General features: G+C 47.2%; 1 protein-coding gene across 2 annotated transcripts in view; it reads right to left on the minus strand.

The window, feature by feature from the left end:
- Window positions 1-13,520, minus strand: part of CTPS2 (CTP synthase 2) — a 143,906-nt gene that overhangs the window by 19,306 nt on the left and 111,080 nt on the right. For both annotated transcript variants that reach the window (XM_074967396.1, XM_074967388.1), the window contains 2 exons: window positions 4,689-4,744; window positions 2,474-2,570 (listed from right to left, as the gene is read on the minus strand). In XM_074967396.1, the coding sequence (XP_074823497.1) occupies window positions 2,474-2,570; window positions 4,689-4,744 (153 nt within the window). The remainder of the gene's footprint in view (window positions 1-2,473; window positions 2,571-4,688; window positions 4,745-13,520) is intronic.

Below are 13,520 nucleotides of genomic sequence, written 5' to 3' on the forward strand. Positions count from 1 at the left end.
GGTGTTTAATGTGCTCCTAATTGCCAAAGTGAGCTGAGCGGACTCCATGCTTGCCTTGGTATGGCGTCCGCACAGAAAAAAGGCGCGGAATGATTGTCTGCCGTTGCTCTGACGGAGGGAGGGGCGACTGACGACACGGCTTACAGGGTTGGCTTCAGGGGGCTAAAATCCACAAAGGGGGTGGCTTTACATCAAGGAGTAGTTCAGGCAGGACTTCACGGAGGGTTCCAATAAGAAATGGTGCACCTAAGTTATTGTTCTTATTGGAACAAGGAGGTTAGCCTGGCCTCTGATTGATACATGGCTAGATCTACCTCGCTGCACCTTCTCTGTGAGTGACTGCAGTGTGACCTAGAGGAATGAGTCCCCTAGACAGGGGAGAAGGCAAATGAGTACAAAACAAATCTGGTCTATTTCTTGTTTTGATCCACTCCATCTATCTTTTACATCTTTGGCTGGCAGCAGACGGTGCAGAAGGACTGCAAGCCATCCACATCTCATGGCTGCTCGGCAGAAGATGGTACAGTACGACTGCTAGCCATCCTCATCTCTTGCCTGCCTGGCAGAAGATGGCACAGTACGATTGCTAGCCATCGTCATCTCTTGCCTGCCCGGCAGAAGATGGTACAATACGATTGCTAGCCATCCTCATCTCTTGCCTGCCCGGCAGAAGATGGTACAATACGACTGCTAGCAATCCGTATTGCCCGCCTGCTCACCATTAGACAGTTCAATACGACTGACTGCAGGACTAAAAAGAATGACCTGGTCAAGTCACCAAAAATTTAGTCCCTGCGCCCATGTCTGCCCAGGCGCTCCCAGCTGACGTGGCCAGGAGCACCTCGGACATGACGAGGACGGCTATCAGTCATACTGCACCGTCTGCTGCCAGAAGGCAATGGGTTGCTGCTACTGTGTAGCAATGCCGTGCCGCGTCTGCCAGCACCCAGGAGACATACGGTGATGGTTACCTGAGCGGGCTCCATGCTTGCGGTGGTATGGCGTCCGCACAGGTAACTCAGGAAAAAAGGCGCAAAACGATTGTCTGCCCTTGCCTTCACAGAGGGAGGGAGGGAACAGGGGCCGGACAATATGTACCCAGAACCACCCGCGACAATGTTTTAGCCCAATCAGAGTGCTCCATTGGGCTGCTCTGGACAGCACTCTCAACTCAGATGCACGATTGTTTGCCGTTGCTCTGACGCAGGGAGGGGCGACTGAGGACACGGCTTACAGGGTTGACTTCACGGAGGGTTCCAATAAGAAATGGTGCACCTAAGTTATTGTTCTTATTGGAACAAGGAGGTTAGCCTGGCCTCTGATTGATACATGGCTAGATCTACCTCGCTGCACCTTCTCTGTGAGTGACTGCAGTGTGACCTAGAGGAATGAGTCCCCTAGACAGGGGAGGAGGCAAATGAGTACAAAACAAATCTGGTCTATTTCTTGTTTTGATCCACTCCATCTATCTTTTACATCTTTGGCTGGCAGCAGACGGTGCAGAAGGACATATTGCCTGCCTGCTCACCATAAGACGGTTCAATAGGACTGACTGCCGGACTAAAGAGAATGACCTGGTCAAGTCACTAAAAATTTAGTCCCTGCGCCCATGTCTGCCCAGGCGCTCCTGATCGACCTCACACAGGCGACCAGGAGTACCTCGGACATGACGAGGACGGCTACCAGTCATATTGTACCGTCTGCTGCCACAAGGCAATGGGTTGCTGCTACTGTGTAGCAATGCCGTGCCGCGTCTGCCAGCACCCAGGAGACATACGGTGACGGTTACCTGAGCGGGCTCCATGCTTGCGGTGGTATGGCGTCCGCACAGGTAACTCAGGAAAAAAGGCGCGAAACAATTGTCTGCCCTTGCTTTCACGGAGGGAGGGAGGGAAGGGGGGACTGACGATATGTACCCAGAACCACCCGCGACAATGTTTCAGCCCCATCAGGCATTGGGATCTCAACCCAGAATTCCAATGGGCAGCGGAGACTGCGGGAACTGTGGGATAGCTACCCACAGTGCAACGCTCCGGAAGTCGACTCTAGCCTCGGTACTGTGGAAGCACTCCGCCGAGTTAATGCACTTAATGCACTTCTGTGGGGACACACACACTCGAATATATAAAACCGATTTCTAAAAAAACGACTTCTATAAATTCGACCTTATTCCGTAGTGTAGACATACCCTTAGTCTCTAAGGTGCCACAAGTACTCCTTTTCTTTTTACATGACTCCTTGACGCTGCATTGTACACATTGTCCTGGAAGAGAACTGGAGCGCAGTGGTTCCTAACCTATTCTGGTTGGAGCCTCATCCCTTTGTACCAGAGCAGTCAGCTAATGGGGCCCTCATAGGATACGAGAGTCATTTTTGGCTTAGTCAGTAATGTTTTTATATACAGTTCACTATGATAATGTTTTCACTTATTTAATACATGCCGAAGGTGTTACAAAAAAACTGAGCTACTTACTTTCCAGTTCAATGATCTCCATTCTACTCCCTTCTGTGTCACGGCCAACAAATTTCAAACCTTTCTCTTCAAAGCAGCCAGTCAATTCTGGATTTACCTGGAAAATTGAAAAATACGGGTAGTAATTATTGTAGAATTTACATAGTTAACAAAGGTAGATAAGTTTTTAACTTTTTAAATATATATGTAGGAAAGTGGGGGGCTGGGAATTATTCCTTGTTTAAAAATTGTGCAGTGGAAATTTGTAAAATTGGTGGTTCTTGCGTAATATGAAATTAAGCAATATTTTTTTAAAATGTGAAATGCATCCAAAATACTAAAAGGGCTCCTACAAGTATACTATATTTGTATCAAGCATGGTTGATATTCTAGAACATGTATGATGTAGCTAATAAGCAAGTATGTTTCTTTAATATAGTCAACCTTAAAAAAAAGAAGTTGGTGAACACTTGAAGTCCTAAAGGAAAATAATGCCCAAATAAAACCCACATGACTCATGAAACCTAGAATCAACAACTTCATACAGCACCTTCTCACACGTACATACCCACAGATACTCACAAATATATGATATTCCTATCCCAAGCAAATTAACATTTATCAACCTCAGCCACCAAGCTGACACCCACCCAATCTTAACTCTGCCCTCTGTGGCTTGTTGCCAGTGTTCCTGTAATTCATCCTCTATACTTGATTTCAGCATTATTTGCCCTAAGGAGCTGTGCAATTTTAAGTGAGGTTTGGACGTGCAGGTTGTTGTTGTTTGGGGGTGGGGTTTTTGTATTTGTGAACTACATTATGTTTATTATTTTGCTATTAATAAGGAGTGTTACTACATTGCATGGTTGGTAGAATAATAGTTATTGATCATTAGGCAAGGGAGAGTGTACTGGGGGCTCAGTGGGCTGGGCAGCCTCGTAGCTAGAGTACCTAAATTCCAGCCCTTTGCCTCTCTGTCAGGGCAGCAGAAGTATCTTTTCCTGACCTTACGCCAGGGATCTTTGGCTTCCCACCCACGTCAATGTGTAGGCCCTTAAAAGGATATTGTAGGGAGACTTGTGGGAAAGTGACACCGGCAGAGTCCTCCCTGCAGTGCATCTAAGTTGCTCTCCTGAGGCACTTCCTACATATAGATCCCTTCGGTTTGGGATATGCCCCTGTAGTCCAAATGAACAGTCAATCCCCTTACACCAGAAGAATCCAAAGGAGCAGGGCTCTGCCAGACCTGCTGGTTCTTAAAGAAAGTGGTGGTTGGCAAAGGCTCTGCCTGTGGACCTTGCCCACTCTGTGGCCCCCTCTCAGGCTCACTCTTCTGTCTGGCTTTCCAGAGAAGGATTTCTCTCTCCTACAGTCTGTTCACCACCCTTTGGCTGAGCTCCTCTTAACCCAATCGTCCAGGCGGAGCATGCTTGGCAGCTCTGGAGGCATAGGGCAGCCAGGGCCCAGTATTGCTTTTTAACCCTTTCGGGCCCAGGGTGGGGTTTGTATATCCCATCACAGAGAAGTACAATAAATGTGTAGTTTTTGCAGGGCATGCAGCACGAACTGAAAATGATTTGCAGAATAGGAGTGCTATCTGAGCAGTGCAGCCAGGAAGCAATATTCTTCTTTTTTATTTTGTCATTAGTAGTTGCTACTCGGAGTCACACAAATGTGATTACCTCCCCTATTGTGCCTGTCTTCACTGATATAGATGGAGGCCTAACGGTCCCCTACACCTTTATTCAGGTAACCAATCAAATCATTTCTCAAAAGGCATCTCCTCTTGTGATGCTTCTCTTCTAGTCTGCACAGCATAAGTGTGGCTTCCCCTAATATCACTCTGGAAGTCTGCTCACAGGAGGGGCTCATATAATAAACTGCAGTTACCTCGTTACCTATGTGAATTATCTGAGCTCAACCAGCCTGAGAAGCAATACACCTAATCCTGCTCCCAATGAAATCAATGGGACTTTTACCATTAACTTCACTGGGAGAAGGATCAAGTCCAGTGTCACTCTTCAAGCTAGGTCTCCTCCTAAAATGCAACATTGTCTGCAAACCACAGAACTCTTTGGATTACATCTAAATAGTACCTACTATTACACCAAACCCCTAATGCCTTGCTTAACCCTTATTCAGGAAAACTCCCATTGACTTCAGATTAAATAAACTCTTCATGGTTTGCCAATGCTATACATTCTCAACAATATAAATTATATTAGCAATGCCTTACCTCATATCGATGCCTGTGTCGTTCCTCCACAAAATCCTCATCACCATAAAGTTTCCCTGAAAATAACACAAGGGAAATGATTAACAGTAAAGTGTTGCTTCTAACAAACAGTTCTAGAAACCCAAAGACACCGCTCTTAAAATGTGCCATAGTGTTTCTAGTGTTGTTCTTTTAGTTCATCATGTCCTGCACATGCTCCATGAAATCTAAATTCCAAGAAATTTCTTACACTCAAAACAAACAACCCAATTGTATTCACTATGCCCCTAACACAATCTTTGCTTGTGCTTTCCTGTCTCACTACTTATCCAGTTGTTTGCAGTGTCGTTGTAGCCATGTTGGTCCCAGGATATTAGAGAGACAAGATGGGTGAGGTCATATCTTTTATTGGACCAACTTCTGTTGGTGAGAGAGACAAGCTTTCGAGCTTACACAGAGCTCTTCTTCAGAAGAAGAACAGAACTTGGTCCAATAAAAGATACTTACCAGTCACTATCTAACTTACCAGTCACTATCAACTTCTGCAAGTAAGATTATGAATAACTTTTGTAGACTGTAGAGCTTTGACACCAATTCTAAATGGCTTTGCATGATTTCATAAAGCCCCCACACAGGAAATGGGCTAGTGAGCCAACCTGTATGAAACCCTTATAGGGATACTCAGCACCTCTGATGCATTCACAACAGGCATCTGCAAGAGAGTGCAGACTAAGCTGAGCCTGCTGCCCAAACCTTTGACTAGGGTTCTGTTCCATTTTAAAGGACCAAACCCTGCAGTTGACATAAAACCTGCAACAACACAAAGACATTCCCTCTCTATTCTTTTTTTCTTCTCTTTCTGCTTCCCCGGCTTCTTCCATCTAATGACTCCTAAAGCCCATCAGCCTAAGCTAAGAACATAAGAATGGCCATTCCGGGTCAGACCAATGGTCTATATAGCCTAGTATCCTGTCTTCTGACAGTGGCCAGTGCCAGATTCTTCAGAGGGAACTAACAGAACAGGGCAATTATTGAGTGATCCATCCGTTGTCATCCAATCCCAGATTCTGGCAGTCAGAGGGATAGGGACACCCAGAGCATGGGGTTGCATTCCTACTAACAGCTATTGATGGACCTATCCTCCATTAATTTATCTAATTCTTTTTGAACTGTTATACTTTTGGCCTTCACAACATCCCCTGGCAATTTGTTTCACAGGTTACTGTGCATTGTGTGAAGAAGTACTTTCTTTTGTTTGTTTTAAACCTGCTGCTTATTAATTTCATTTGGTGACTCCCTAGTCCTTGTGTTATGAGGAGTAAATAACACATTCTTATTTACTTTCTCTACACCAGCCATGATTTTATAGACCTTTATCATAACCCCACTTGGTCATCTCTTTTCCAAGCTGAAAAGTCCCAGTCTTATTAATCTCCCCACATATGGAAGCTTTTCCATACCCACAAACATTTTTGTTGCCCTTTTCTGTATCTTTTCCAATTCCAAAATACAGTAAAAACTGTGTTAACCGGCCCAGCACAAACCAGAAAGCTCTATAAACTGGCATTTCTAATCTTCATCGAAAATCTGGTTTATAGTCTGGTTGGTGTGGGGCCGGCAGGCTCCCTACCTGGTTTCACATGGCTTCCCAGAAGCAGTGACATGTCTCTGCTGCTCCTAGGAGGAGGAGGAATGGCCATGAGGGCTTCAGACTGCGGGAGGAGGTGCAGGGCTGGGGGGCGGGCTCTCGGAGGGAGATTGGGTTCGGGAGGGGACTTGGGGAAGAGGGTTAGGGCACAGGTGGAGGCTCAGGGTGCCGGATCTGGGGGGCACTCACCTCTGGCGGCTCCTCTCACATGGGGACCTATCCCAGCTGTCCTAGGCAGAGGTACGGCAGGCGGCTCTGCACACTGTCTCCACCCACAGCTCCCATTGGCCGTGGTTCCCGGCCAATGGGAGCAGCGGGGGTGACACGCAGAGCCTCCTAGCCACGCCTCTGCCTAAGAGGAGTAGGGACAGGTTGCTGCTTGCAGAGAGCTGCCCAAAGTGAGCACCCCCCAGATCGGGCACCCCGAGCCCCCTCCCACACCCAAACTCCCTTCCAGAGCCTAAGCCCCAACCCCATACACCCTCCCACACCCAAACTCCCTCCCTCTTAGTTAACTGGCATTTTTCACTTACCAGCACACCCCATTGCCCAACATGCCTGATAAAACAGCTTTTACTATATCTTTTTGAGATGGGGCAAACACATCTGCACACAGTATTCAAGACATGGATGTACCATAGATTTATATAGAGGCAAATTGATATTTTCTGTCTTATTATCTATCCCTTTCCTAATGATTCCCAACATTCTGTTTGTTTTTTTGACTGCCGCTGCACACTGAATGGATGTTTTCAGAAAACTATCCATGACACCAAGATCTCTTTTTAGAGTGGTAACAGCTAATTTAGACCTCATCATTTTATATGTATAACTGGGATTATGTTTTCCAATGTGCATTACTTTGCATTTATCAACATTGAATTTCATCTGCCATTTTGTTCCCTAATTACCCAGTTTTGTGAGGTCCCTTGTAACTCTTCACAGTCTGCTTTGGGCTTAACTATCCTGAGTAGTTTTGTATCATCTGAAAATGTTGCCACCTCACTGTTTTCCCCTTTTCCCAGCTAGAAAGTGATGAATGTCTAACCGTAGTTCTAATTAAAGGTAATGGACCAAATTCTGCTCTCTGTTACACTGCTGTAACTAAGATTAGAATCTGGCCCAAATTGTTATTGCAAGACTGAACTGCGGGAGGACATCTCCAAAACTTGCAGTGTGGAAATAGAGGTCTTACTGAGGGGGGTTACAAAAGTTAATCTTAGGGAAACCTTTAGAACCCCTCATATTCCCATTCTAGTTGTGATTTATGAGGAGTGGGAGCAGGATTTCCTTCTCCAATACAGAGTATCAAAGCTTTACGCACTCCTCTGACACATATGGCCACCCAAGCTACACAAAATAATGGCACAGATTTACAACATATTGCTGCACCTTCACGTTAACCTTTCTATCAGCAGATGACAAGGACCACATAATAACTGAAGTATAGCAACAGGAAAAGATTATACATGATGAAGAGTGTATCCATATCCTCTCTAGTGTTACCCAGGCCACATAGCTGATTGTCAAAAAGCCATTATCTCTAAAAGCACTTTTTCTTTTAAATGGGTATATATACTGCACTTTCATTTCCTGCCAAATTACATATTATCTTAAAAACTCAAAAAGCTACTGTCTACAAATCTGAGAATGCAAAACATTTTTTCATATCCCAGATGAATGCCACAGGCAGAAAAGATGAACAGGGTGATAATGTAGCAAGTACGTCTGAATCTGCTGATGGACAAAGAATTGTATCGTATCGATGTTTTATCATCACCTAATTTCCTTCATAAGTGAGACATGCTAATAGGTGACCTACATTAAGCATTACTGCAACTTTTGAAACATGTGGCTGAAATTGAATGTGGTATTTCTTTTTGCCTACCAGCTATAAGTAGTAACTTAATTTATACCACTTCTCTATTTTGACCCCACAAAAACAAAAACCACAACACTAATATATTAGTTTGTGGGGCTGGGTGGTAGGCCTAACCTAGGGCTGAGGCTTTGGCTTGTCTCTGGCACCTGGCCCTAGACTATGGTTTGTGGGGGCCGTGGGAGGTCCAGGACTAAGATTAGGGCCCTATTCACAGCCCAGAGCCCTTTTGGACCTAACCCTAACCCTAGCAGTGGGCTGCCTGCTGACACAAACCTTAGCAATAGCCCAGGACTCCTTGCCAGCACAGACTGTAACACAAGCCCAAGGATGAATGCCAGCCCCAACCCTAAATCTAGCCTGGCAAGCTCTGCTGGCCCCAACTTTAAACTGGGACCACCAGTAACTAACTGTAACCATAGCTAGAGGATCTCTGCCAGCTTATGGAAGGGCAGACTTGCTCCAGCCTCCTTTCTAGCCCACAAACTGCTCAGAAACCTTCTTCTGGTAAAACACCTCATGTGGTTCATTTACAGGGTTCTTTTCTAGAGCCTTTACAGACTGTGCTGCAACATATCAACAGTCCCATGGAGCCCTCAGCTCCTGTGCCAAGGAGAAGAGAGATATCTTGTGACTCATGCAACAAGGCAGCTGGGCTGGGGCTGGGGCTGCCCCTCCCCCACCCTCTTTCCCCTTATACAGTTCCTTCCTGCACCTTTTGTACCTTCTGGGCTAATGAGTTAATTAGCCTTTTAACTCTCTCCATCCCATCCCAACCTATCAACTGGGCACAATGCCCATAGTCAGGGTGCTGTGGGACAACTAACTGGAGTTGCAGTGATCAGAATGCTGGCTCAGCCACTGTTGCCCCTGCACTCTGACCCATATTTCTCCCCCCCCCCCACCGCCCCGTTACCTCAGAATCAGATTTTTCTTTCCCTGTGCTTTCCCTTGCATAGCAGAGGTGTCATGCCTGTGGGGGTCACTCTTGGTCCCTAGGGTGATCATCAAGGTTGTTCTTGTGGTGTCCACCCATTTTCCATCCACAGAACCCGTGCTTGGTGGGGGGAGGATGTCCCCACAGCTCCATTTCAGCACACAAGTCGTCATACAATGTGCATCCCTAGGGGTTGCTCTCCCTACTCTATCGCTTTACACCTGGCAGTGGATCGAGGGCATGCCCCTCATTCCCCTGATTAGTCAGGGCCTTGGGCTCTCCCAGCCCTCCAAACTGTGCCTGAGCTGCTTCTCCTTGGGGTGCACCATGGGGTACCTCCTGGGCCCCTCAACCTCTACTAAGGAGCTCTGCTTGTCTTTCTCCACCGTTCCTACTTCCTGAATTCCTATCCCCTCCAGTTCAGTCTCTTGCGGGACTCTGTTTTCCTCCCCTTTCACCTGCATTAGGCTCTGTTCCCTAGGGATTTCTAATTTGCTCTTGCTGATCCCCTGTGGAGTTGGCCCTCTGCCCTGGAGAGATCCACCTCTGTGAACCCCTCTGTCAATTTTACCAACGCATCCAAAATGCCAGATAGATGCCATCTAACCCACACCTGTATGTTCCTGGGGAGGCCCTGAAGGAACTGTTCCAACACCAGAGCATTCATTATCTTCCCCACTGTTTGGATGTCTGGCCTCAGACAACAGGTGGCCCAATCCATCAACTTTTGGGCAAATGACTGGGGCCTCACTGCCTCATAATCCTTGCGCCTTAGAATTTTTGTGGCCATTTCTAAGTGGAGGCTGACTAGATATAGGATAGCTGCCTGGACCCCCTCATAGTCTCTGGCCTGCTCATTATTCAGGGAAATATAGGCTGCTTGACCTTCCCCAGCCAAACAGGCTTGGGGTGATCAGTGAGCCCCAGGCTAGGCTGGCACTGGGGCTGGCAGGTAGCTCTGGGCTAAGGGTCATGCTTGAGGCTGGCAGATGGCCCATGGGTAGGGGGTAAGGATGGGGCTAGCAGGTGCTCTTGTGGTACAGGTTGGGCTGGCAGGGCATGCTAGGCTTGGGTTATGGTTCGAGCTGGCTGAGGGTTCTGGACTAGGGCTAAGAGGGCTCGCAGAGGGCTCCAGGTTGGGGTTAGCTTTTGAGTCAGCAGAGGCCCCTGGACTTTGATTAGATTTACAGCTGGGCAAAGGCCTTCTGGCTAAGGTTAGGGTTAGCAGAGGCTTCAGTACTAAGATTAGGGCTGTGGCCAACAGGCTATCCCAGGCTAGTATTAAACTTTGGACCAGGAGGCAGCCCTGTGCTACAGATAGGGTTCGGGTCAGCCAGAAGTTCTAGGCTAAATTTATGTTTGGATTTGGCAGGTCGCCCAGGACTGTGGCTATGATTGGGGCCGACAGGTGTTCTGCAATTTGGATTATGGTTCAGACCAGGAGGGGGCCTCAGGTTGGGGCTAGGGTTAGGGTTGGGACTAGCAAGGGTTTCTGGGCTAAAATTTGGTTTCTGTGTGGCAGGTTGCCCAGTGCTGGTGTTAAGGCTAGGGCCAGCATGTGCCCCAGCCTAGGGTTAGCATTCAGGCCAGCAGAAGCTCTCATGATAGTGCTGCAAGTAGGACTGGCAGAGGTTCTGGGCTGGGGTGAAGTTTGGAGTCAGGAGATTGATCAGAGCTAGGGTCATAGTTAGCACCTCACCCCTAACCCAAACCCAGGGCCCATTGGCGTATGTCCACACTGCAGTGGGGAGAGGGCCTCCCAGCCCAGGTAGACAGATTCACACTAGTGGGGCTCAAGTTAGTGTACTAAAAATAGCAGTGCAGACATTGCAGCTTGGGATCTTAAGATCACCTACCCCCTGGGTCTCACTCAGGTGGCTAGTCCAAGTCTCCACCAGAGATTTAACATCCACACTGCTACTTTAGCACGCTAGCTCGAGTCCCAGTAGTGTGTGTCTGTCTACCCGAGCTGGTAGTCTCACTCCTAGCTGCAGTATAGACACTCTTGCTGGCCCCAACACCAATCCTAGCCCAGAACCCACCGCCCTTCCCAACCATATCAGTATCCCAGGGCTGCCTGCCAACCCCAACTCTATCCCTAGCCCAGATGCCTCTGCTGAACAAAATCCTAACCCTGGACTCAGGGCATCTGCCAGCCCCAATCCTAGCCCAGGGCTGTCTGCTCGCCTACCATGGGGCTGCCTTCCACCAACAGCCCTAACCCAGGCCCGAAGGCCTCCACTGATCTGAACCTTAACTCTTACCTGAAGGTCTCTCTTAGTCTCAACCTGAACCCTAGCATTGAGGCTGCCTGCTGCCCCAAATCCTGACACTAGCTTAGGGCTATCTACCAGACCCAAATCTAACCTGGGGGCTGCATGGTGGCCTCAACCATAGCCCTAGCCTCTGTTGGCCACAGCCTCTGCAAATTCCAACTTTATTAGCCTGTTGGCTTCTGCTGGCCCCAACCCTAATCCTAGTCCTGGAAGCTCTGCCAATCCCAACCCTCATCCTTCCCCAGGGTCTCCTGCTTGCTCTAACCCTCATCCTAAACTGAAGGCTTCTGCTGGCTCTGGCCCCAGCCCAGGGACCCCAGTCCAGCCAGCCCAAACCCTAACCCTAGCTTTCTGCCAGCCCCGGCCTTAGCCCAGAAACCTCCCGCTGGCCCCAGCCCTAACCATAGCCCCCAAGCTAAGGTTAGAATCTGGCCAAGAGGCTCAATTTCTTTTTTGAGATTTTGTCTTTATGGTTAAAGACTTTATAGAAAACACTGTTTTCATCTGATTGTCATACGAGTTCTTATGTTAAGTTGCTTTCTAGAAATGTCATCAGTAGTATTTAAAAAAGGGTAAGTGAAGGAAAGCAATGCCAGATTACTTAAATTCATATTAAAAATCAGTCAAATAGTCTTTGTGAAGTAAAGTACTGTCTTTTAATTTAAGATGAAGGTATCTCCATCACTCTTATATAGCTGGTAGCACATGCTTCCCTTAGGAGAAACTCACTAATCCACTGAATAGTGAGTGATCACCTAGAGAAGATGGATTTCCAGGAGTTTACAAATGATATTCTGACCATTTCAGCTGTACTGGAAGTTTATAGGACAGGGCAGGAAGGTGAATTCTCTAAAAATCTTAATTCAACTATATCTGGTTTTGTAATGGGGTCGGCACCCGCTTTTCAGGAGCACCCCCCACCCTTGGTTGATGGTTTCTTTGATGGGTCTTCAGTGACTCACTTAGCCCTCCAGTCAAGTCATACACACTGTCTGTAGGTGCAACAGAACAAAACCCTTCTGGGGTATACAGCCTTTACCTTCTCCCGGCCCTGGTATGGGGCCATACCCCAGGGCTTCCCACCTAGAGACACTGCCGGGCTGCAGCCCTCCCCAGGCTCAGTCCTTACTCTGTCCCAGCGGCCAGCCAGCTACTTCTTAGCTCCCTTGGTCCCTGCCCACACTGAGCTGTCCATAGTCCTGATGTTCTTTCAGCCATCCAGGAACACAGCCTTCTCTCTTCTAGATCCAGGCAGCAACTGATTGCCTCTGGCTCTGCAGCTCCTTTTTATGTGGCCCTCCTCGCCCTTCCTGCAGCCCTTTGGATTGGCTGCATCCCCTGCAGCCACTCTAGGATGCTTGGAGGACTTCTCATCTGGTCCTCTCTGGGACGGAGTGTGGTAGGACCCCAAGGCCTCCAACAGGGGACTTCTGGGTCTAGTCCACCCCATCACAGGTTCCCAGAAAAAAAAACCCAGACACTCAGTTATATCTTAATTACAAGCCAGTGTCTTGCACTGATGTATATTTTTAAATATTTTCTAAAATAGAGGAGAAAATGTTACACTTCAGTTGGCACATTCAGCTCAGGAAGGTTTCATTAAAGGGATGGCTTCAAGGGGTAGTATAAAATGACTTTGTAACATCTGCCTGGGCCAAAAATGCATCTCCAGAAATAATGGGTATCTGAACTACTCATAAATAAAGATTTCTATTTTGTAGCATTCTCTTGTTCCTGACTAATCCCACTTTATCAACAAGTAATCTCATGTATATTATTGAGGACTTTGTAACATATTTGGGTACAAAATTAGTGGGGGGGAAAAGAATGAAGTATTTTTCTGTATTGTCTGAATGGAATGTCACTCATAGCATAGAATATTTATCATTCTGAAAAAAATGGTCCATTAGTTAATTAATGGGTAATTTCTTTGTGTGACAGACACATTAAGAGATAGCTGAAGTTCCTGTCTACTAAATGGAATGAAGCACTTAGACAAGAATCCGAATTCCCGATGTAGTTTGGGCATTTATTCACTTCCTCTATTTTTTCACCTGATATGTAAAAGTAAGAAAGGAGGAGGCTTTGGCTGAGTCCTCTAGCAGTGGACTGT

The sequence above is a fragment of the Natator depressus genome, chromosome 1 (assembly GCF_965152275.1).
Source record: "Natator depressus isolate rNatDep1 chromosome 1, rNatDep2.hap1, whole genome shotgun sequence".
Lineage (NCBI taxonomy): Eukaryota > Metazoa > Chordata > Testudines > Cheloniidae > Natator > Natator depressus.